The following is a 26,017-nucleotide window of genomic DNA, read 5'->3' as shown; positions in this document are numbered from 1 at the left end:
TCCACACGGCCTTAGACGGCAGCCCAAACTAAGGAGGTCACATGGTATTTGGTGCTGACATGGGTCATGGATTTGACAGTCAGCTGCTGCAGAAAGGCCATGGACCCAGACTTTGTCCTCGGCAGCATCAGTCTGTCCAGATGTCACCGTGGCCTCAGGTGGCAGGGCAGGCCTCTCACATCAGGCTGTCCCTTATCGCCTGTGAGTCTCCAGTTCCGCCTCTCTTCAGAGTGCACACACGGTTCCACTTCTCTTTCTCTCCCATCTCTCCTGCACATACTTGCTCATCATAGCGGTGCCCAGCCCAGCCCACACTGGTGCAGCTGTGGGCTGATCACCCTAGTGGATCTCGGAGGCCTGGCTGCTTGTGGTGAAGTCCTGGCTTCCCTCCTCCCTGGGAAGCCGCAAAAAAAAAAAAAAAAAAAAAAAAAAAAAAAAAATCTATTTAAAAAAAAAATCAGAATTTTTAGTCTTTTTTTTGGGGGGGGGAGGGGGAGGTAGGGGGTTTTAAGATAGGGTTTCTCTATTTAGCTTTGGAGCCCATCCTGGAACTCGTCTGTAGACCAGGCTAGTTCAAACTCACAGAGATCCACCTGCCTCTGCCTCCCGAGTGCTGGGGTTAAAGGTGTGTGCCACCACTGCCCGGCTAGAATTTTCATTTTTAAGAATTTCCTGCATGCAGTTGTATTTTAATCATATTCACACCCTCAGTCCTCCCCCTGACTCTTCCTGGATCTGTTCCCCACTTTGCAACCCCCTTCAAACTTGCTGCCTTCTTTCTCTCTCTTTTTTTCACTTTCAAATAACCCACCAAGTCCAATTTGTACTCCATCCTCTGGAGCTTGGCTGACCTACCAGGGGCTACACTCGTCAATAAGACTGACTCTCTCTCCTCCCAAAGCTTTCAACCGTCCAGCGCGCCTCACTCGGGAGTAAGCCCCACTCCCCTCCATACTGGAACGTTGACCGTCTTGATTGTCTACAGCCAACTACAGCAGCTGTGCGTTCCTGAGTGCAATGGATGCATCCTCTCCAGGAGACTGTTTTTCTCCAATCCTCCCCAATCTAGCCTCTCTTCAGGGACCCCCTCTGATGAGGACCTTTAACGTCCCAGGATTGTCATCTCTGAAGTAGAGACAGCAGCAGTGACTGCCTCACGGGCTTGTCATTAGAATAGTGGTGGCCCAGAGAAAAGCCTCAGTGAGCAACAGTTACAATCATGATCTTGCCTTTAAGGAAGCTTAATTCTAGGGTCCCACTCTTAAAGACCTGGGGTCTTCCATGGGCCGCTTCTGTCCCCTAGCTCCAAACGGGGACATTTAGAAATGTGAATGTTTCTCAGGAGGAGTCCACACCTGGTCAGGCACTGCTCCAAGATGGTGGGTTTGTTTGCTCTTTGAGATTGGAATGTTGTGCCCAGATCGTGATCCCCAGAGAGACCACCAAGGACGAGCAAGCCGGAATGCAAAAGCAAGGTTTAATTTCAGGATCTTACTGATCAGTGCAGATGGACCTCTGGAGCTCTTAGGGGTCCCGGTGGGGGTGTCTCTGGGGATCCTGGACGAGCCCCCAAATGTTGTGCCCAGATCATGACCCCCAGAGAGACCACCAAAGACGAGCATGTTGGAATGCAAAAGCAAGATTTAATTCTGGATATCCAAAAGCGATACAAGCCTAGGCAGGGACTTCGTCCAATACATCCAACACGGTGGAGGCTGGAGGAAGTGCCCACCTATCTGCAAGCTCAGCTTTTAAAGGGAAAAATCACAAGGTTACATCACTTAGGGGTGCTAGTATGGGTACAATTCTGATTGGCTCGCTTCTAGGGACTTCTAGAAATTACTTCTAAGGGGGTGGTTGCCCGCCACCATTTCTCATTTGCTGCCCTCAGGTGGGGGCATTTCTGTGGTCAGTTACCCTGGAAATCAGGGAGAGGACATTCCATAGTCCGGCAGGCATTACCTCGTGACTATCTTGTAACTCTGTACTTTTACACTTCCTGGTTTCTGGAATCTGAACTGACTGGTTTCAGTAACCAATGGCTTATTCCCAAAAGGAGAAATCTTAGGCCTTAATTTTAGGGTGAAAGCATTTTGGTCTTATTTCTAAGATGGTTCATTTTGGTCTCACAGGATCTAGACTCACTCTACTGGTGTGAACTTTTCATCCTCTTGCCTCTGCTTCCTGAGGGCTGGGATTACAGGCTTGTGCCACCACACCTAGTTTTTATGGTACTAGAGTTTGAAATCTGGGCTTTGGGCATGCTGGTTAGGCACTCCACCAAGGGAACTGAGCCAGGCTGTAGTGAGTCTTTCTCTGTCTTGCCAGCCCACCTCCTAAATAACCACACAGAGACTTATTAATTATGAAAGCTCAGCCTATAGCTCTAACTAGCTCTTATAACTTAAATTAACCCGTATCTTTAATCTACGTTCTTTTACATGGCTTTACTTCATAATGCTCATGCTGCTTACCCTGAACCCCTGGCATCTCCCTTCTATTCTGCCCTTCTTCTTCCCAGCATCCTCTGTGCCTAGAAATCCTGCCTAGCTATTGGCCATTCAGCTTTTTATTAAACCAATCAGAATGACACGTCTTCACGGTGTACAAAAAGATTATTCCACACCAGGCACTTAACATTTCTATTTATCTTTATCTTACTTCCTGTGTGTATGTGAGTGCATTTTGTTAACACCTTGGGCATCAGATCCCCTGGGCCTGGAGTTATTGACAATTGTGAGGCATCACATGGGTGCTGTGGATTGAACCTGGGTCCTCTGCAAGCACAGCCAGTGCTCTTAATCATTGAGCCATCTCTCCAGATTCCTCAGGCACTGTTCTAAATGAGTCTCATGGACTGTCTTGTTCTTGTCTAACAGAAAAGCTATAAATTCAAACTATTTTCAGCCTCAGTTTCAGAGAGGTAGGATAACCTTCCTCAAACCATGCTTGGTAATCGGTAAACCTGACCAGGAGGTCTATTCACAGGACAAGTGACCAGTTGTCTCTGCTTCTCAGAATATTTTGTTTCTTTCTAAAATGCCTGGCCACATCTCTATTCCAAACAGACACCAGTACCTGCACAATCCTGCTAGTAATAGCCCCCTTCTTGTCTTCTAGAAACTACACACATGCTCTCAGAAAGGCAGGGGGTGAGGCAGGGGGATCTCTCCTTCCCTCTTTTTCCCCCCTCCCCCTCTCTTTTTTTTTCATTATTTCTTGACAGGGTCTCTTTATGTAGCTGTGCCTGGCCTTGAACTCCCAGAGATCTGCCTGCCTCTGCCTCCTGAGGACTGGGATTAAAGGTGGTTGTCACTGTGCCCTGATTCTTTTCTTCCATGGTTCAGAAAAGGACCCCAAACATACTCAGAACTTGTTGAAGTCAATTAAATGAAAAGATAAGATATAAATGAACTATGGATTAATGTGGTGAGTGACCATCTATTTTAGCCTCAGTTTGAGCGCTGTTCTTGTATGGTACTATGTTGCCCCCATGTGGCCACTTGTAAGATGGCAGACAGTAAACAACTAATTTTGATAGAAATTTTCAAAATTTTAGAATAATGCAGGAAGTAATATAGTTAATTTGTTATATCTATCACTAAGATTTTAAAGTCATGTATGTTTTCTATGTTCTATTTGCATTTGAGTTCCAGATATCACTGTAATACATTAGCATACACCTTAAAATGAGATCAGCTCATTTTACAGATAAGAAAACTGAGGCATAGAGAGGTTCAACTACTTGTTCAAGTTAATATGCACTGAAATCCAGACACTTTGTCAAAGCCAGGAACTCCTCACCCTAGCTTTTAACATGGCTGCCTGTATCTTTTCCAAAATAGGTCACTATGCACATGTTACCTCCCATAGGAGACTTCCCAGGGCATCCAGTTCATGGTATCCTCCATTGAACCCTCAGCTTTTGACGTATTGACGCCCGTTTTCCATGCTAGGAAATTCATATTCATTCACTTTCTTTTGTACTGTCTTGTCTATATTGTCTCCATCCTTTGCCCCACCCCCAAACCCTGGGGTATCCACTCCTCAAGATTAGGGACCACATCTGAATTGTCCACTTCTGTAGTTCAGGCCCTGGCTGGAAGGTGTCAGGGGGCTGGAAACATTTAGTAGAATGAATGGAGGGGCTGGATCTTGTAGTACCCTACAGCTTGGAGTATCAACACTCAGGAAGTAAAAGCAGATACCCTGCGTTTCATAGCTAGACCTTGTCTTAAAAAACAAAAGACCGAGGCTTGGAAAGATGACTCAGTGGTTAAGAGCATTTACTCCTTTTTAAAGAGGACCTAGATTCGAATCCCAGAATCTATATGGTAGTTCACAACCATCTATAATTCTAGATCCAGGGGATTCAGTGCCTTTTTTTTTTTTTTGTCCTCTGCAAACACCCATCATACATGTGGTACGGACAGACAGACATGATGGCAAAACACTCAAACACAAAATAACTAAAGCTTAAAGGTGTGTGTATGTGTGTGTGTGTCTCGGGGGAAGTTGAGGCTATAGCACTGTGGTAGAGTGCTTGCCTAGTTCAGTTAAGGCCCTGGATTTGATACCTAGTACTGCAAACAGACAAAGAACAATAAAAATAAGAATGGAAGAGAGGGAGAGGGAAGGAAGATAGGAAGGAAGCGGGGACAAAATCCCAAGCTCTCTAAGAGAGTGAGGCAGGTTATAGAAGGAGAGAAGATGGAGGGCAGAGAGGAAAGCAAGATTCGAAGATGCTTTTGGCAGGTGCTCAGGACCATGAAACATCAAGAGTGAGTGGGTAAGTCCAAGCCAGGCCTCCACTTGGCTGGGAGGACATTGCTCTGATTAGAGTTGCCAGACTTGGCAAATAAAAGCACAGGATGACCAGGTTAAACATTAATTTCAGATAAACAGGGAATAATTTTTTTTATGGAGCTATCCTTGCCTGGCTCTCTGCTTGGTGCTAAGTGTTGTGGGAGATCCTGTCGACTCTAGTCTGCTTTTTAAATACAGAACATTTTGTTTTTGCTCCTGAATAACGAAGCACAAACTCTTTATTGATCTAAAAGAAGGACAGATTTCTCAGACAGATGGCAGCTTGTTACAGGAGAATGCTTCTGGAGTCTTAAGGGAAGGAAAGGGGGAGGTGCCAGTGTATTGTTCTGAGCCCATGGTGGCCTTCTGGAATCTGCTTGTCCCCTGGTACTTTCTTCTCCAGGTCTGGTGACCCGGAGTAGTGTTTAGCTCCCTGGTTGCTGCTAAAGAGAACAGGAGAGAAACATTCAGCTCAGGAGGAAAAGGCAGGATGGGAATGTGAGGTCACTGATGATCTGCCCGTTCATCCCATCTCACTAAGTGGCTGGGGGCAAGTCTTCAGAGATGAATGGCATGGGGTGTGGCCTTGAGGCTCTGCACAGAGAAGGTAGTGCCTCCTCACCCTTGCCTCTTCTCTCTTTCCTTTCCTTCCTCCCCCCTTCTCCCCTCCCTCCCTCCCTTCTGCATTCTTACTTCTTTTCTCATATATATCTTTTTTACTTCCTCAGCCATTTGTCATCTTAATTACCCAGTATCCAGATGGGACTCTAAAGGAATAACTACTGCACACTGGTTTTATTGTTATTGTCCTATCTTTGCACAGATACCTGCTCCTGATGCAACCACAATTAACCAACAGTACCCAACGCAACCTAGAGTTCATTTGCATACTCTTCTCTGATTGGTTGGTACAAATCCACCAGGCACCTAACCCTTCACTTATCTTCCCTTTGCTGGTTTGCTCAATCCGGTGTCCTGGGATTCTCAGATTTGTCCCTGCTCCTGCTCCGTGTGCCCTTGTCTGCTCAATAAAGTGTCTCTGGTGATCTCTTTGGGTTGAAGTTAAAAATCTGGATCAAGCCTAAGCATTGCCACTGACAAAATTATGTGACCTTGATGAATCATTCTGCTGTTCTGACACTCTGTTCCTATATCTGTAAGTGAGAAGAATTGCCTTGACTGGATTTTTAGGAGAATATTCTGTGGTAGTTAGTATATGCTCAAAAGCCAGATAGCCTGAGTTCAAAGCCTGCTTCTACTTATCTGCAAATGCCCTGCACCCATGACCTATTTCTCTTTCTTCTGAATAATAAATTAATAAGCCGAATAAGTGCATAGATGTAAAAACACAACAGTGCTTTGAACACAGGCGGTCTAATATGTGTTAGCTATTACTGTGATAGATATTAAAGTCTATTGTCTAAATGTGGTTCATGGCATTATTGCCCAATTCATATGTGAGTATGGGCTAGGAAAAATTAGTTGGCTCAGAGTACAGAGGTCCCTTTATGAAGAACACTCAAAAGAATGAAGCCCTAACCTGCTGGGCTCCAGTCTTCACATTTGTAAAGTGTCTATGACAACCGCACCTCTGCCTCTTTCCCAGGAGAGCTCACATGCCTGGCCCACTGTAAGCCTTCAAAACAAACATGTTGCATGAGTGAATGCATGGGCCACATGGGTGTCAGTGACATGGCAAGCTACAGGGTTCTGTCTTGGGTGGCAGCTGGACTAACTTGTGGCCCCTGAGACCTACTAAAGTGGAGGCCCACGAAGGCAGGGGGTGAATGCTGAGCTGAGCAGCCAGGCTGACTGTGTGTTGGTTAGCATTCCACATCTAGATGATGGGATTCTGGTTAAACCAGCCTAAAAGGATCCTTGCTGGAGACAGGTCAGTGTGGTAAGACATCACCTGGGAGATGGATGAGGACGAGGAACCTATCAAGCAGTTGGAGTTATTTGAGATGAAGATTGTGCTTCCTATTAAACTGATTTAGTAATGCTCTCTGCTAAAACCGGGCCTTACGAGGAACATTGGCTAGGAGATGGTTCAGGAGCCAGACTGAAGTTTGGTCAAGGAGAAACTCTTTGTCAGTCTGCATGGGAAACATCTGGGAACTAAATGCCAGTATTAACAGTGGTTATCTCTGAAGAACAGAAGTAACTTTAAATGAAAATTTTAGAGGTACGGGCTGGGGGAGTCGGTAAGTGGTAGAGCGTAGAGCACGTGCTGAGTAGGGATAGGGCTGCATTTGACGCCTCCCCCTGTACTTAAGGCAAGAGTTCCTGTTTAGATCATGTAGGCTCTCTGTGGCTCTGGTGGATGCCACTATCGCTCACAGAAAGCAAGGTTGAGACAGAAGTGTAACTTTGGATGTTTGCAAGGAGCAGGGCAGATCTCTACAGCAACCAGAGAGTACGACCTGAGGGGAAGACAGGAGCCTAGACCTTGAAAACTGTCAAGGCTTAGACTTCATTTGATTCCTGACTGTCTTTTTTCCTAATAATCAATCACCTCCGGGAATCTTTTGTTTATTCATTTTCTGAGACAGATTCAAGCTGCCCTTAATTTTTCCAATCATCCTCTTGTTGTCCCCCGGGGTCTAAGGACTGCACCACTCCAGGCTGCACCCCGGAATTCGCACTTTTTCCTCGGAGGGCGTCCGAAGACACTGAAGCCTGACGCAGGCTAACTACAGCTCCCAGCATGCCGTGCGCTTCGCCGCGAGCGCGGCGCGCGTTGCCGACGTCGGCCGTAGCGCGGGGAATTTCGAGTAGAGGAGCTGCGTGGCAGGCCGGTAGCTGGCGGTCCTGTCAGGTGCGACCATGGAGGCCCTGGCCGAACCGCGGTGGCCTCCGGGGCTGGCGATGATGAAGGTGAGTGTCTCGGGAAGGCCGGGGCGCGGACGGCGCGGACGCGAGCGGGGCGGCGCTGGCCGCGCGCCCCCGCCTCGGCCCTACCCTGGTCGGCCTCGCGACGCCGGGCCTCAGTTTCCAACGCCCGAGACCGTTCGGGAACGCACGGCGGCCGTACGCGGGGAGCCCAGGATGGCCGCCCTAACGAACCGGATGTTTTGGGGTTCAGTCACAACCGCCTCGTCACCAGGATATAGCCACTGTAACGCAGTGTCAACGATGGTGACAGTTCATCCCCCGAGAACTTCCCTGTGTTCACAGCGACATCACGCGTGCTTGGGTGGACGTTACATCGGATGACGTTTTTATGACCATATACCAAAGCAGGGGATCTGCTTGCCACGACTTGCCTTTTCTCCCAGAGGTTCAGGAGTGCGTCTCGTTCTTAGCACACCGCGACCGATTTCTCCCGGATGTTGCCTTGCCTTACTCAATAATGACACATCGCTCTTTTTTTTAAACTTTTATTTATGTTGTTAATTTATGAGACAAGGTCTTACTCTAGCCCCTGGCTGGCTTGGAGTTCGGTATGCAGACCAGGCTAGCCTCGAACTCAAAGATCCATCTGCTCCAGCATCCTGAGCGTTGGGTTTAAAGTCATGGGTCACTGGCCATCTCTGGCTCACATCTTTTTAAAACAGAGATCAGGACCTAGGCCCAGCACTTAGCCTTTCATTTTAAAAAAAATTATTGCACACTGATTTATTTCACTTAACATTTACTTGGGTAGATATGTTTTGTTTTTTTTTGTATTTTTGTTTTCCCTAAGAGTCACTCCTGAATTCAGGCTTTTCCCTTACTTTTCATAAAAAAACAATGTATTTACCTATAACAATTGATTATTCTTTGCAAGCAGATTTTGTTTTGTTTTGTTTTTGAGACAGGGTTTCTCTTACGTAACCCTGGCTGTCCTGGAACTCCCTCTATAGACCAGGCTGGCCTCAAACTCTGCCTCCAAGTGCTGGAATTAAAGGTGTGTGCCACCAACTCCAGCACAAGCGGGCTTTTTAATAGCTATGTAATATTTCATCACACGGATTGTTAATGACAACTTTTTTGTTTTTGTTTGATTTTGAGACAGGCTCCCTGTGTAGTATAGGCAGGCTTGGAGCTTGCTCCCCAGCGCAAGCTGGTGTCTAGCTTTGGAACCTCTTGCTCCTGCCTCTGAAGTGCTAGGTTTAAAAGTATGTGTCACCATAATGGCATTTGCTTATAATGATGTATAATGTGTTTAATATATAATAATATAATGGTATTTAAATTATTTATCTTAAACATTTGTTCTGTGCATTGAGTGTTTTGCTTGTTTGTATGTATGTGTTTCTACATGCATGACTGGTGTTTGTAGAGGTCAGAAGAGAGCATTGACTCCCCTGGAACCAGAGTCATAGATGGTTGTGAGCCATCTGTGAGTGCCAGGAATCCAACCCAGGTCCAGCTGATGCTCTTAACTGCTGAGCCATCTCCTCAGTCTCTACAGCTTTTAAGTAATAGATTCATATGATTTAAGAAATACATAAAATGAAACAGATCTTCCTGCCATGTCTCTCATTGTTCAGTTCCCTGCTCTTAATAACTATGATTTTTTTTTGAGTAGGGTCTCACTGTGTGGCTCTGGCTGTCATGAAACTATGTAGATCAGGCTGGTCCGAAACTCACAGAGATCCTCCTGCCTCTGCCTCCCAAGTGCTGGGAAATGTATGCCACTATCCCTGGCTATAGTCTACATTTTTATTCAGTGTGTGTGTGTGTGTGTGTGTGTGTGTGTGTGTGTGTGTGTGTGTAGCTCAGAATGGCAGCCAGGTCTAAATCCATGCTAGATGAGGACTCTACCCTTCAACTACCTCCTCAGCTTCCCACACTAAAGCAGTCTATCATGGTTACTATCAGTAACTTCCTTCCTACCTTCCTTCTTTTCTTTTAGATTAATTAATTAATTAATTAATTAATTAATTAATTAATTATGTATACAGTGTTCTGCCTGCATGGATGCCTGCAGGCCAGAAGAGGGCACCAGATCTCATTACAGATGGTTGTGAGCCACCATGTGGTTACTGAGAATTGAACTGAACTCAGGTCCTCTGGAGGAGAAACCAGTCCTCTTAACCTTTGGGCCATCTTTCCAGCCCTCAGTACCTTTCTTAAACTTAAAATTAAAAGATTTTTAAGTTGCAAGAATAAATCCTGTTGTGTTTAGCTTGTTGTCCAAGTTAACACTGACGGTAGCTAGCTATTTTGAAGGCTTCCTCATGCATAAGTATTGGACTACCGTGAGGAGGATGGGTATTTCAGTCTCAGAATCCTACCTCAGCCTCCGAAGTGCTAGGGTTACAGGGGCATGTTATCATGCCCTACTAGAGCCTTTGTAATGTGTGCCTTTCCTAGTCTCCAACTTGGTTCTTAAGCTGTGTGGTGACTGTTGATATCTTCTACCAAGTGGTGACCATATGCCAGAGGATGGGTTCTGAAGAGCTAGAAACATGGGAGAAGAGCAGGAATGCAGGGCTAACAGTGTGGCACAGGAACCCCCAGTGTCGGCTCTTCAGAGCAGCTGGGGTAACCTGAAATTTGAATTTAATTTAATTTGAATTTATTTTTATTTTTTTGTTTTTTGTTTTTTTCATGGCAAGGTTTCTCTGTGTAGCAGCCCTTGGCTTTCCGGGAACTTGTTTTGTAGACCAGACTGGCCTCGAACTCAGAGAGTACTGGGATTAAAGGCATGCACCACCACACCCAGCAAATTTAAATATTTGTGGGGAAGTTTTTTTCTCTATTTGTGATACTTTGCTGTTTCTCTGTAGTTAGATTTTGAGTAAGTGTGGAATTAATTTTAGGGGAATAGAGGGAAAGTTGTTTGCCAGGCATTGATCCTGCTACTGATGTCTTGCTGATACACATGTGTTTTTATATTTCAGACAATGGATGATTTGCTTCGCTGTGGAATTTGCTTTGAGTATTTCAACATTGCAGTGATAATACCCCAGTGCTCTCACAACTGTAAGTACATTTTGTTTTGTGTTAGTAAAAGCCCAAGATAGCTTTCATTAACACTGAAGATTCGTTCACATTTCATTTTTTATTTTTCATTCCTCTATCTTATACTTTTAAGAAGGTCTATGTCATCACCTTGTCTTGAATATGGCAGTTTCTTGCAAGGTTCTTATATTTTTCTCTCACTTCCCTTTTGATATTTTTATATGCCTTTTGTAGAATTTACAACAGTAAAGATTTTGGTATCACTATATGGTTATTTGTTGAGCAGTTTAATATGTTAAGTTTCAGGATGTTTTTAGCAGGATGACAGATAAATGGTTCAACCACTTGGTTTGGAATTATAAATCTTAAGCTTCAAAACAATAGGAATGCAGATGCTTTTCAACATGGGATTATTTCCCAGTAAACCTGTCAGGACTTGAAAATATTGTTAAGTGAAAATTTTGTTAACACACCCAACCTATTTCCTGTTGTAGCACAGAACAGGTAGAATGAATTGACTTCCTGACCTACTGGCTGATGGGGCGCTGTGCCTACTACCTCTACCCAGCATTTCAGAAGTATTGTGTTGCATATTGCTAGTGGAAGGTTGTGGTGGGGAGCAGGACAGGAATTCAAAATGTAAAATGTGGTTTCTGTGTAGTAAATACCGTTTTTGTATTCTGGGATGGTTAGAAAATTGTCCAACTGTCATAATTCAAGGACCATCTAGGTTCCCTCAGAATTCTCTCATTGAAGAGTACTGCAGATCGTTTTCTCACTTGGCAGCCGTGGGGGACTTAAGAGCAGTGCAGTAGCCTTGCTTATCTTCTTTATTAGAAATATGCTTTACATGCTTAGGGATAGGCTGCTTCTTTTCTCTCATTTGTTAGGTGATGTGGATTTAGCCCTCAAACATACTTAGGCAAGTGCTCTGCCACTCTCCCAAGTATTTTAATAGCTTAAGATTGTGGAACTTTGTTAACCTGTCATTTAGGCCATCTAGTTTATTGAATACTTAGATTTATGATCTTTTTTGTTCCTCTGCTTTCAAGTTGATATTTGCCTTCGAAAGTTAAAAATCAGTTCAGTGTGGCTTTAAAAAAGATGGGGAAAAGCTTTGACAAAAGGTTCTATGAAGTCATAATAAGATTCTGGCAGATGTCGGCTTTGTAGACACACCTCCGCTTGGCTCTTGAGTGCCACTTACCAAGTGGATGAATTTGTAATTATTGCCCAACGTTTCTCTAAATGTCAAAGTCTGTTGAGTAGTTTTTACTTCAGAAGATAGTTCTGAGAATTTATATGCAGAACTTGAGGCTGTGGAAGATGGTTTAGTGAGTAAAGTGAGGCTATGAGAGGCTATAAGTTCTGATCTCTACTACCCACATAAAAGCCAAGGATTGTGGAGTACATCTATAGCCTTAGTACTTGTGGACAGAGACAGATGAAATCCTGGGGCCTCACTCTAGTCAGCCTACCTGGAAAACCAACAGTAACAATGTGAATTTCAGGTTCAAAGAGACCCTGTCTCAAAAATAAGATGGAGGGTGATTGAGGAAGACACACATTGGCATCCATATGTACATACCCAGACAAGTGCTTCCACATGTAATAGACATACCAAAAACAAAACCCCTCACTACTTGGCCCATTTTGAACTATCATTACTTTTCTATTGCTGTGATAAAACACCATGACCAAGGCAACTTTGGAAGGAAGGGTTTATTTGATGCATTTTCTGCCAGAGAGATAAGAGTCCATTACCATCACAATAGGGCAGGGAATTGTGGCTGCAGGTCAGCAGCATGGCACTGGAGCTGGAAGCTAGAGCCTAAGGGCTCACATCTCATACCATAACAGGAAGTGGAGAGATGGAGCTTGAAATGGACAGTGTCTTTAAACTCTCAAAGCCTGCTCCCAGTGACTAACTTCCTCCAGCAAGGCCACATTTCCTAAGCCTTCCTAAACAATGTCACCAACTGAGAACCAAGTATTTAAATGCCTGAGAAAATGGAGGAAATTTCTTTGAAACCACCACAATGGGTCTTTACAAATGATAGTTTTCTTCCAGGTAGAGTCATATGAATAGCCAAGATCAACTTTGGGGACTGTTTCTAAATCTATTTTAATATCTTTACAAACAATGAAAATCATACATTAAAATGCAGCATGTTCAATGAGTTCTGACAGATATGTCATATAACAGGAACAGTTAAGTTTCTTCATCAGATAAAGTTCTTCCCATTTCAGTTAATGTGGTCTTTGAAATACCCATAGATCTATCTATAGCTAGATCTATCATGTGGTATTGTCTTGGATTGATAGGATTGATGGCTCTGAATCCTAGTTATTTATTGCTTGCTGCTCCTTAAACATTCCAGGATTCATCACCGTAAATCACTTTATTCTGTTTCACTCTGCTTGTTTTTTTTGGAAACAAGCAATAAACACTATGTTTGCATTTAGTTATTAAAGTTAGAATGAGTTAAGAAGCAGGTTAGTTAAACTAGACCCATAGTCACTGTGTTGTTATTCCAGACGAGGGTCACAAAGTTATGCAGAGCTGCACTCCTGGACGTTCTGGAGTGCTGGTCCTTAGTTGATTAGATGGTGTTTTCTTATCAGCTAAAAATAATTATTAAATTTTTGTTGAATCAGTATTATTTAAAGTGATGTTTTTTTTTTATGACCCATATCCACTGAATTAATATAAGTGAGAGTAGAGTTTAAATTGAAAGCAGTAACCTTCTCTGTAGGTGCCTGAGCTCAGCAACAGCCATGTTTAGGAATTTGGGACTTAAAATATTGCCTGGGAAACTTCTTATTGTGTGTCTTAATTACTTTTCTGTTGCTGTAATATAAAACATGATGACCAAGGCAACTTATAGAAGAAAGAGATTATTTGGGTGTACAGTTTGAGAGGGTTAGAGTCCATGACAATCGTGGTGGGAAGCATGGCAATAGGCAGGCAGCATGGTGCTGGGGCAGTAGCTGAGAGGTCACATCTTAATCCACAACCACAAGGCAGGGAGAGCTAACCAGGAATTCTGTGAGTCTTTTGACACTTCAAAGTCCACCCCTAGTGATACCCCTCCTTGAACAAGGCCACACTTTCTAATCCTTCCCTCACTGTTCCACCAAGTAGAGACCTAGTATTCAAATATATGAGCCAATGGGGCCATTTTCATTCAAATCACTACATTCCAGTCCCTGGCCTCCATAGGTTTGTGGCCATATAATAATGCAAAATGCATTTTGTCAAGCTTCAAAAGTGCGCATAGTTTTTCAATCTCAACACAATTTAAAAGTACAAAGTCTCTTTTGAAACTCAAGGCAGTATTTTAATCGTAACTTCTTGTAAACTCAAAATCAAAAAGCAAATTACATAATTCCAATGTACAGTGGCATAGAATATACCTTACTTTTCCAAAATGGAGGAAGAGGAGCACAGTGAGGAAATACTAGACCAACTGAAGACTGAAACCCAGCAGGACAAACTCTAGAGCCCCTAGCTCTATGTCTGATGTCAGAGGATTCAGATGCTTCTTCCTCTCCTGCTTTGCTGACTGCAGCACACTCCTTGCTCTTGGGCTGGTTCCACATACTCCCTATGTACAACTCTCCTTGGCAGATATCCCAAGGTTCTGGTACCTCTAACATCTTGGGGTCTTCAACACAATCCAGGCTTTGTTGTCACAGCTTCATGCAATAGCCTTTCAGGACCTCCATGCTGGGACTCCCCTGCCGAAAGCCTGACCTCAGTGGCTTTATTTAGCCATGGAGGAAGATTCCACAACCACTTTTCTTGTGTATCCTCATGACTTGAAAGCAAGAATCATGTTGATAACACTGCCAAGTTTTACTGCCCAGTTGGGATAGAGCCTAGCCCCCTCCTTGAGTTACATTTGGAGAAGCTTTCCTTTGTTTTCAGCAGCAGAAAATTCCTCAGGCATTTACTAGCTGGATGGGGTCTCACCCTGAGTGCACCCCTCCCTTTATTCTGTTGTATAGCAGATCTTCGTTAATCTTCTCATTTCTTTCAGCACAGTCCTTGGCTCTGACATTAAATTTTCTGTTGTTCTTTTTCTTCCCAAACTACATTCCCCCCCCCCACTTGTTCTTTTTCATTTTAGACCTGCATAAGAGTGATTACTAAGAACCATTGGATAGAGTTAGTGTTCAACTGTCTTAAAATCTCCTCTACCAAGGAATTAATCCATTATTTGCAATTTAGGTCAAGTGTGGAAAGTAGCCACATTCTTTGCCAAAATTATCACAAGACTGTTTTCTATCCCAGTTGCTAATATTGTTCCCCTCTGAAACTGTTTGATCTGGGCTGCCTTAGTCCACATGCTCTTCCAAGCTCCAACTAGGATGGCCCATTAAGCTCCACTTCAGCTGCTTTCCTAGTCCAAAGTCTAAGTCTTCCACATTCCTCCAAAAGACCGCATGCTCAGGTCTGTCAGAACAATCCCACTCCTGGTACCAGATTTCAGAAATTTCCAGCAACTGTCGGTCACACTTCAGATGTTCTCTTTGGTGCTGGCTTCAGTACAGGTTTCTTTTCTGGTTCCTGGGTGCTTTCTGCTTGGGGACTCTCTTCCCTGTAGAGCTGCCTGTCTAGTTTTTTTGGGGAGGGGTAAGTAGTTTAGCCTGTGACTTTGTTTTTCTGATGGATCTGAGGAGAGTTGTTGGTTTTTCAGGTTGTTCACAAATGAATGGCAACTGCCAGCTTCTTTGCAATGCCCAGAAGAGCTCAACCTTTTTTTTGTCTGTCCTTGGCCATATGTCCCTTCCTTTTCCCCCTTGGGGTACTGTTGTTGGAGCTGGCAATACTTTATTTGTGAATACTTGCACCATCAAAATCATACTGTTTTTGCTTCCTCAACTTAACTCAGCTGAACTTAGTCTTTGGGTAGAGGAGTCACTACTGGGGTATTATCTATTACACCAGATAGTTTTCTTTGGGAGTGCATTTGATGCTGCCTCAGCTATGAAGAATTTAGTAGATACTTAGTTCCTGCTTGACTTGTAATATAGTTGTCTTGTGCTTTGTTGGCTCTAAAAAACCTTAGCCCTGTGTATTGTTTTGGCATCTGTTAAGTGTAGGGTGGTGGGCATCGCAGGGTTAGGATGTGGGTATCTATGTGTTCCCGTGGCTCATAAATGGCTCATAAATGGAGCAGAGAGGGAGTGGTGTGTGCCTACAGAGTTGTGAGAGCTTAGAAATAAATGCGCTGCACTAGATGCATTTCCTTTCCTTGTTAACAATGCTTTTAGTTACATGTGTAGACACTTGTGGAGCAAGAAGGCTCTAGAAACTTAAAACTATAATGATGTAATGATGGAAGTACTCTAGTCTTAGTCCAAAATTTTGTTAAAAGTCAGAGATTCCTACATTACCGAATAGTGTAACTTCCTGTGTTACATTTTGTGTCTTTTTCAGATTGTTCTCTCTGTATAAGAAAATTTTTGTCCTATAAAACACAGTGTCCAACTTGTTGTGTGGTAAGTTTTTATTTTCTTTTTAAAAATTTTGTTGATTGGGGCAAGTTTTTTGCTTTCTGTGTCCACAGAAATGCATGGGATCATATGTAGTCCTGAATTAAGCCACTTGACTGTTTCCAGGAAAGACTTCTGAAGTATATGGAAGAGACTTGGGTTTTGTTCTGCTTCTCATCAGAATTTTTTATACCCTAAATGTATTTTGTGAAGTAAAAGGCTATTGACTCCTATAATTTATGTTTTTATGCTTCCTAACTTTTTATAATTTCTCACTTTGGATGAAAACTACTTGTGGGACTCTTTGTTTGTGAAGGACTGGTATTTGTGTTTGTAGAGGAGGCAAGAGTTTCATGACAACTGGGCTCACCAAGCTTCCCTGGACTCTTACCACCCTCCCAGACCAGCCCATCAGAACAAATATCAGCAAGTGTGCTGTCTGTCCCTGAAGCTTTTTCTTGAGGTGAGGACAGGTAGAGAGGGAGATGGAATGGGAAACTAAACCTGTATCTGGGGAGAGAAAGAAGAGACACGCTCTCTTGAACAGGACACTGCCAGGACCTGGAGGTGTGACCGTTCTGGCTGGTACATGGTGTCAGGATGTCTGTGAACTATTTCCCTGTGCCATAAACAGTGCAGTTGCCTCCAGCCTCGGAGGTCTTGGCCACTGCTGCGCTGCCTTTGTTCAGATGGACTGAGCACCAATGCGAACCAGAAAGCATCCATGCTGCAGTGCTGGGTGGTGTTTTTGTAGTTTTGAGTTCTTATTTTTAACCTTCTTTGAACACTTAATGCCTCTTGCAGTGTTATTACTTAGAAACTCCTCTCTTCTGTTTCTGAGTAATTTGGGGAAAGCTAGAGTTTTGGTATTTTGAAGAAAAATCCTTGCTCATGGTGAGTTTTGTCTTAATTGGTGCAGAGTAAATAGCAGATAGTTTTAACATGCTTTTGAGAGCTGTTATCAGGCTTCCAGTTAGCAGGTCCTGATTCCCTGGCTAAAGTTCTGCGTTAGTATGAGATGAATTCACTTTATTTGGAGGCTTTCCTGGAAGACTAGTGGGACAGAGAGCTCCAGGAAGACAGGTCAGACATGTTCAAAAGCAAGATTGTGACAAATTAATTACTGTTTTTGACCTTTTCCATCTGTTGTTTCTCTTTTCTAGACAGTAACAGAACCAGACCTGAGAAATAACCGTCTTTTAGATGAACTGGTAAAAAGCATGAATTTTGCACGGTATGATTCAGTTTTGTGACTAACCCCTAACTGCCTTTGTGCTTTATGTGCAGCTCCTCCCCATCCCCGTTCAGTTAGGGAGTGCAGGGTTGCATACTGGAGCAGAAGAAGGGACGTGATGATAGCCACTGCGCACATGCCAAGCTCTAATATGGAGTCATAGAATCTTCTCTATTTGATAGAAAGTCTCCGCTTCTGAACAGTGAAGAGTCAAAGTGTAGCTAAATTGGCTCTTTACTCATAGTTGGTGTTGTATTGCTACTGGGGTGTTAGGCTTTGAGGCTTTTTAGTGGACAGCACTAGAGAATATGTGTTTATGCAGTTGTGTATACTAACACTTTTGTGTACACATACCTGTAATTGGTTCTGTTTGTATGTTTTAACCTATTAATCAGATTTACTCAGCATGTATAATATAGTATGCTGTATGAGACATGCAACTGCTTCTCTGTAAAGTTCTCATAGATAGCTTTGCTCCTTCACTGTCAAATGCATGAATGTGTGAATACGAGTTTGGTTACCCAAAGGGGTATAAAAAGGCATGTTTTACCAAACATCTGACATTGTTTTAATCATGTTATTAGTTCACATGTCCACATATAGAACTTGTTGGCTTGTTGGAACATTCTTGGAGATACTTTACTTTGCTTCTAAAAATATCATCAGACTGCCATTAGAATTGCACATTTATTCATAGGTTTGTATCCTAAAGATGATCACGTTTGATACTCTGAATTCTCCTAGTGCTCATTCCAGTAACTCTAGTTAGCTGTTTCCTTAGTGAGGCCACAGAAAAATGGTGTATTTTTCTAGATTAAGAAACTACATGGTTCTTTGATTCTCCTGTTGAAGTCATTGCTTTCTTACTGTAGTCTCTTGTCTATTAATACTTTTTTTTTGGCAGCGGGGAGGGATATGTGTGGATGTGACATGTGTACTTGTTAACATAGTTACACTTGCATGTGTGTGAGGGTATGGAAGCTGGAGATCAATACTAGGTGTCTGTCTTTGATTACTCCCCACATTTTTGGGGAGTGTTTCTCACTGACTTGAAGTTCGAAAATTTAGGTAGGCTGACTAGCTAATAAGTTTCAGGGGTCTGCCTGTCTCTGCCTGGCCAGCTCCAACTTTTTATGGGGGTCCTGGGGCTAACTCAGGTCATCTTGCTTCCACCAAAGTCACTTAATGACTGAGCCGTCGGCTTGTGCGTCTGTATTTGAAGCTCCCCGATGGGCTCTGTCTTTTCCTGTGCTTGCCTTCTTGGCATTACCATTGTTACCGTCACCCTTGAGGTGCACATTTCTTGGGTGTTCACCATGTGCGGTGCTATGGTACATCATCTGCAAAATGAATAGGGATGAAATAGAAGTTAATCGATAGCATTACTTGTTTGAACTCTGGTCTAAGATTGATGAGGGAAGAACTTTAATCTTATGACGAAAATGTAAGGTATTTATATTGCTTGTTGATTTTATTTCTTGTCTTTCTCATCTGCCGTTACCATTTCACATGCCATTTTGATTTTTAAAAATTTAATATTCTAAATTGAATAATAGGAAGATATGGGAAATAATTTAAGAGGTTTCAGATACTGGATGATATGGATCTTTTACATTTTTATTATTTTTATTTTACATTTACATTACATTACAATGACCTTTTGGCATTCATTTTCAAAGAACACACTTTTTCTTGGCTCATTTTGAATGTTCTTAGCCAGGTATGGTAGTTCACCTTCATTCTACCATTCGGGAAGCAGAAGTTAGAGGATCATGGGTGTGAGGCTAGCTTGGGTTACATAACAAGACCCTGTGTTTTAGGGAAGACATTTTTAATCTTCTGTTTTGAAGAAGATTTTTTAGATTTTTTGTTGTTGTGTTTTTGTAAGGATAGCATTATTCCTGCTCTAAGTGATAAAGTATTATTATTTTTTTTAATAGAGGCCAGTCTCCATCTATAGCATTGGTTTTATGAATTGTTTGGGTTGGTCAAGTTTGGAGCTTTCTTTTGGTACTCCATATGTAAGAATATGCACATTTTAGTCTGACCCTCCCCAAGGCAGTTGATGGTTCTTAGGGAATGAGGAGTCATTTTCTTTCTTTTCTTTTTTCTTTTTCTTTTCCTTTTTTTTTTTTTTTTTTTGAGATAGAGTTTCTCTGTATAGTCCTGGCTGTCCTGGAACTTGGAGATCTGCCTGCCTCTGCCTCTAGTGCTAGGATTAAAGGCGTGCACCACCACCACCTGGCAAGAAGTCATTTTCTTTACTGAGGTAGCCATTGGTAAGTAGCTCTGTTCTAGCTCTGTTCTAGTAAGTAACCCTAGACCTATTCTCATGCATGCAACCCCAAGTAAATCCAGTAGGTCAAAACAAAACAGAAGACATGAAAGTAGGAAGATAGGACCAGGGCTTGTTGGGAGGAAGAGTTCTGAAGGATTGGGGGGGTGGGTAATAGAGGACGAGGGAGGTAAATATGGTCAGAGTACAATTTTATATGTTTGAAATTGTCAGAGAATTTACAAAAACATTTTAGATAACAATTATAGCAGATAATGCTCTTAGTATCTTACAAGCAGGATGTGAGTTCCCCTGTGGTTGTGGTTGTGTTGTCATTGACAGCATGCTGGCTCTGCATTCAGGTGGCACTGGGCTCCAGTCCTGGTTCTCTAGTTATGATAACAATCAAGAGATTTACCCTTTTGACCCGTGTCTTCATCTGAAAAGATAAATGGTGCTGTTGATGGGATTACAGATGAGAGTTATATGAAGGTCTTTTCAATAGTACTTAGTACATAGGAATCCAAAACCAGATTTCTGTCACTACTGTGCATTTCCACCTCATACATTGATGCTCTAAGGTGCTATTAAGAATATGCTGGGGCTGGAGAGATGGCTCAGAGGTTAAAAGCACTGCTTGTTCTTCCAAAGGTCCTGAGTTCAATTCCCAGCAACCACATGGTGGCTCACAACCATCTGTACTGAGATCTGGTGCCCCCTTCTGGCCTGCAGGGGTGTGTGCAGACAGAACACTATACATAAATCTTAAAAAAAAAAAAAAGAATATGCTGTAGGGGCTGGAGAGATGGCTCAGAGATTAAGAGCACTCGCTACTCTCTAGAGGCCTGGGGTTTGATTCTTAGCACCCATATGGCAGCTCACAAAGGTCTAATTCCAGTCCCAGGAGACTCAATTCCTTCTTCAGGCCTCTGCAGGCACTGCATACACATGGTACACAGATACATGTAGGTAAAAACTCATACATGTAAAATGAAAAAAGACAAAAAGAATGCTTTAGCGGCCTCTGTCTTCTTCATCAGATGGTTCTAAGCTGCTGTTTGTGTTTCAGATTAGAGCAAACACTTGCAGGGACTCCAGTGGTGTAGCTAAATTCATTATATGGCCTTAATGACTTATGCACCTAGAGACATATTGTGAGTTTTGATTCTTGGCCACATTCTAAAGAGATGAGGTTACTTGTATAGTTAACAAGTCAGCAAGCTCTTCTATACTTGCTGAGTCACAGTTATTATATTCAGAGCAAGATGCCCTGTGGCGGGCTGTCTTGTGGCTCTGCCAGCTGTCTGAGATCTAATCTGTGTGCTTTCCAACTAGATGACTTGGACCTGGGACTTTATTTACCCATCTGTACAATAAAATGCTGATTCCTTTCTGATAGTCTTTCCAGCTCTAAAAGTTCATAATCTGTCCGTGAGATAGCTGAGTACCTGTGATGAGTGCTGTTAGGTTCTGCAGTGCCAGATTACTTTGATAAGGATCCATAAGGGAAAGTGACCAATTCCATTTAAATGTAAACATCAATTGGGAAATTAGCATTTCCACTCAACTTATTTTTTTTTTTTGGTTTTTCGAGACAGGGTTTCTCTGCGTAGCTTTGCGCCTTTCCTGGAGCTCACTTGGTAGCCCAGGCTGGCCTCGAACTCACAGAGATCCGCCTGGCTCTGCCTCCCGAGTGCTGGGATTAAAGGCGTGCGCCACCACTGCCCGGCTTCCACTCAACTTATTTTAGTGTATATAAATTATAACATGTTTCTTGGTTTTAGATGTTCTCTGTTTTCATGTTTCTCAAGTCTTCAAACAGACATTTCTTCCATATTTCAGACACCTGTCAACAGCTTATCTCATATTTTCCTTGAGCCTCCTAAGAGCAAATAATGCTTAACATGTGCAAAGGGGACTGCTGATGCTCTTCTCTGTTCCATACCTGCTCTGATGATTGCTGTGACTCTGTGAACAGCAGCACTGGTGTGTGTGTGTGTGTGTGTGTGTGTGTGTGTGTGTGTGTGTGTGTGTGTGTGTGTGTTTGTGTGTGTTGGATGTGTGTGCCATGGTATGTGTATGGAGGTGTGGAATATTAGTTGAAGATGTGTTACATTCATTTATGCCATGGAATATTTGTTTAATCATGCAAAGATGTGTTGCATTCTTTTATGTTGCATTTGTTTAACTCTGTGAAGCTGTTTGTTACTTTGCCTGTCTAAAACACCTGATTGGTCTCCTAAAGAGCTGAATTGCCAGTAGCTAGGCAGGAGAGAGAAATGGGGGCGGGGGGAGGCAGGCAGAGAGAATAAATAGAAAGAGAGAGAGAAAAGAGAGGAACAAGAAAAGGAAAAGGAGAGGAGGACATCAGGGGCCAGCTACCAGCTACACGGCCAGGCATGGAATAAGAAGGAAAGAAAAGATATACAGAAATGGAGAAAGGTAAAAGCTCAGAGGCAAAAGGTAGACAGGATAATTTCAGTTAAGAAAAGCTGGCTAGAAATAAGCCAAGCTAAGACGGGGCATTTATAAGAGAGAATAAGTCTGTGATTATCTGGGAGCTGGGTGGCAGGTCCCCCAAAGAGTAAAGAGTTAAAACAAACAAACAAACAAACAAACAAACAAACAAACAAAAAACCCCAACAACATGGAGGTCAAAGGACAACCATCAATATCATTCTTTGCTTTTCCACTTTGAGATGGGATCTCTTTGTCACTGCATAAACAGCCTAGCTGGCCTCTGAGCTTCTGGAATTTGTCTTGTTGTCTGCCTCCCATCTCTCCACAGGGTCACCCTGGGATTGCAGGTGTTGTGTTACTACATCTGGCTTTTATACGACTTCTGGGGACCCAAATTCAGGTTGTGGAGCTTGTATGGTGAGCACTTTTACCTACTGTCTCCTCAGCCCTGTACTGAAACTATCCTTTTAACTACTCTAGCTAAAGACTTTGGTGTCTCTCTGAATTTGCTTTTATTACCACTTAATTTGTTAATCCATTAATAAGTCCCACTGGCTCTATCTTCACAGTGCTTCCCAAGACTGAGTCTTTGATCTCCTTACCATCTAGAATCTGGTCCAAGTCAGTGCCATCCTACTGGACCGTGATCATTTCCTAATTGTATTCTTACTTTTACTTAGGCTCTCTTAAAATCCTTCCTGATGGTAGTAACTAAAGTGATCCCTTTAAAGCAAAAAGTGAGGTCATGTGTAAAGCCATTTAGTGTGTAAAGAACAATTAGTTCCTTGTGTTACGCAGTTTTATGGTGTAATAATAAAGTGCCCAAGCTGTGCACATTATAAAGAGACATTTGGTCTCTTCTGGAGCTTTCAGTCCAAGACTGGGAGGTCTTCTGCGCTTACGCCTTTGGTGAGGATGGTATATTATAGTAAAAGGACATTTTGGAGCAAGTGCTTGCATTCCAGGTGAGAGACAGAAGATAAGGACTGTGCCCATAGTCCTGTGTTAGGACATGCTCCAGTGGCCTTAAGGACCTCCCATCATGACCCACCTCTTAAATTAGATCCAGAGCAACCCCCAGACTAATACCATTGAACACTCAGGCTTCCAGGGAGCATTTAACATCCACATGGTTGAATTCTCCATCTCACTGGAGCAGGAGCCCAAGTCCTTTCTGAGTTAGTCCTCTGGTTGCCTGCCATCTTGCTTCCTCTCAGCCTTCATGTTTGCCCTTTATTCAGCTGCAAGCCGCCTTGTTTCTCCGCTCTGTTGCTTTTAGGCCTAGACTTTGTGCTTGCTGTTCTTTGTAGGTGAACCAGTGTCTTCCCAGGTGGCCGCCTGGCTAAGACCCACTTTCTCTGAACTCTGTTGTCATAAGTTACCTTTTTAGGGAGGCTTTCTGACCAGCTGTAAAGAACCCTTACCTCATCTTCTCATGCTTGGCCGCATTTTATTTTATTTTGGTTTAATTTAGTTTAGCTTTTCTTGTGTGAGGCTGGCACCCTGAGCCTTCCACATGCTAGGGAATCTCTCTACCACTGAGCTGTTTTCATAGCCCTTTGGCTCCATTGTATTATTACTTTTCACATAGGTTGTATAAGCCTGTTCTTTCCCCCTTATTTTATAACTTTCATGAGTATAGAATTTGCTTTCTATTGTGCTTCTCTGGCAAGAGTAGGTGGTACTGGAATAAGTTAATGGATTTTAATTTTAGCCCCGAGAATAGTTTATTGTGACCTTGCTGCTACTGTCTGCCATAGTCTTTATTGGCATGCCTTGAAATAAGAGAGCCATTTGGAATTAAATTCACTTGAATTGTGGAAGAAAGGCAAAAAATTATCACTAGTATGCTGAGAGGATCAGTGGTGTCTCATCTGCGGTTGAATACTGTCTCCTCTCTTTGTCATTACGAGAGGAAGGCTTTTTTCAGAACCTTCTTCTCTGTACTAAATCAGAGACTGGAAGGAAAAGAGACTTGAAGAGGATGGTTCTGTGTGTGGGTGTTTTCAATTTCTGTTTCTTCTCTAAGACCAAGACCAAGGTCCTTAGGTGTTTGTTTTAATCTTCCTGCTTTTCCCTCCCTCCAACTTCCTCCTCTCCCATCTTCCCTTCTTTCCCCATCTCCCTCCTCTTGTTTGATCTCTTCCCCCCCCCTTTTCTTGGTTTTTGTTAGACATGGCATCACTATGTACCTGAAATTGGACTTGAATTAGAATCTTCTGCTTCAGCCTCCTGAATGCTGATATTATAGCCACACGCCACCACCCTTAGCTTAGTTTTTCTTTATTTTTAGTCTTTGTTTTTTTTTTAATTGTGGAAGAATTTAAATATATATGAAAGTAGGGAAGATAGTATAATGAACCCACCCTCTTCCCTACTTGTACCTAACTTTTCCTGTGGAAATGAAAATTTTTCTTTCTCTTTTTGTAGTTTTTGTACTCTTTATCCCTGGCTCCTGTTTTTGTTCTTACCTTTGGCTCAGGACATTTTCTGCAGTTTTAAGAGAATGTGTGTGTGGTAGACATCTGTGTCTGGTCAGTTGTCGGGGAGATGTCTCACTTGCTATCACTAATGATTGATAATAGCGAGTTGTTGTTTTTGTTTTTGTTTTTTTTTGTTTTTTTTTTTTGGTTTTTCGAGACAGGGTTTCTCTGTGTAGCTTTGCGCCTTTCCTGGAACTCACTTGGTAGCCCAGGTTGGCCTCGAACTCACAGAGATCCGCCTGGCTCTGCCTCCCAAGTGCTGGGATTAAAGGCGTGCGCCACCACCGCCTGGCTCGAGTTGTTTTTTAAGTAACATTTTATCAGATTGAGTTCTAGTCCTGCCAGGGCTGCATAGTGAGACCCTGCACAGAAAGAAAAGAAGAGAGAAAAGGAAGGAGGGAGGGAGGTAAACAAAGAAGCAGAGCTTTACTAAACCCAGACAGGCAGGAAAGGAAAACTATACTCCAATAGTCTTTCACAAGCGGTCACAAAAATCATTGGGGAAATAGTAAAACCTAGGCATAAAAATTTAAGTTACATTGACAAATCAACTAATGTAACTATATTAGCAAAATAAAGTTGAAAAATATGTCTAATCATAATGCTGAAAATGCATTTGATACAGTTTGGTACTAATTCATTGTAAAAATAAACTTCTCATCTGTTTCTTTTGAATATTTTATGGCTTGATTAGTAGCTATTTTCTTTTTTCTTTGTGAAGATTAGGGACCAAATATTGTAGAAGCTGCAAAATCTTTCTTTGATTTTGAACAAAAGTGTATTTTGTTCTGACAAGCAATTAAATTATCAGCTTTTTGCTTTTGTTCCATTAAAGATTGGTGCAATGTATTATTAGATTCTATTTTAATTTTACACACACATATATACATGCATACACATGTGTTTTACACATGTAGAAGTAAACACACATATGCATGAATGCACATTTGTGTAAACACACATTCTGTGCACACAATGTGGTCCCCTTTGCTGAGGTACAGCCTCTGTGACGTCTCACCACTATCCCCATGGTCTTCATAAGAGTATTTCCACTTTGGCTGGGCTAAGCTAAACATCTTTCCAGCACTGGCCGCTGGCATCTGTTTACCAATGTCTGTTTCCTACCAGACCCCTGTGGGGTTTTTTTTCTTTGTATACCCTGGAGATGATTGCAGATGGGTGTGAAATTTCCTTCTCATAGCTCCCACATGCCAAGTACCCTGTATCCCTAGTCCTCATCACCTCTGCCCAGAATTGTGTGCTCCTCTTTCTAGACGGTGAGTTTGGTTGTGATTGTGGCATAAATTCTGTGTTTCGGAGAAACAAGGGTTAATTGGGAAGATCCCAGGTATAATGTCTAATTTG

At 42.7% G+C, this 26,017-nt stretch overlaps 1 protein-coding gene across 42 annotated transcripts in view; it reads left to right on the top strand.

Annotated features, from left to right (window-relative positions):
- The first annotated feature begins 7,525 nt into the window (after positions 1 to 7,525).
- The window catches only part of Rad18 (RAD18 E3 ubiquitin protein ligase), an 88,289-nt gene continuing 69,797 nt past the window's right edge, over positions 7,526 to 26,017 (top strand). For 12 of the 42 annotated variants that reach the window (XM_076567530.1, XM_076567512.1, XM_076567511.1 and 9 more), the window contains exons 1-4: positions 7,533 to 7,683; positions 10,638 to 10,719; positions 16,145 to 16,206; positions 17,364 to 17,434. In XM_076567530.1, the coding sequence (XP_076423645.1) occupies positions 7,633 to 7,683; positions 10,638 to 10,719; positions 16,145 to 16,206; positions 17,364 to 17,434 (266 nt within the window). In that variant the 5' untranslated portion in view covers positions 7,533 to 7,632. Of the gene's footprint in view, positions 7,684 to 7,780; positions 8,696 to 8,803; positions 8,907 to 10,637; positions 10,720 to 16,144; positions 16,207 to 17,363; positions 17,435 to 21,358; positions 22,587 to 26,017 lie in introns of those variants that run through there. The other 30 variants (XM_076567531.1, XM_076567528.1, XM_076567518.1 and 27 more) reach the window with 14 other exon arrangements.

This window comes from Peromyscus maniculatus, chromosome 3 (genome assembly GCF_049852395.1).
Source record: "Peromyscus maniculatus bairdii isolate BWxNUB_F1_BW_parent chromosome 3, HU_Pman_BW_mat_3.1, whole genome shotgun sequence".
Taxonomy (NCBI): Eukaryota; Metazoa; Chordata; class Mammalia; order Rodentia; family Cricetidae; genus Peromyscus; species Peromyscus maniculatus.
This window is presented reverse-complemented; position numbering and strand designations above follow the sequence as displayed.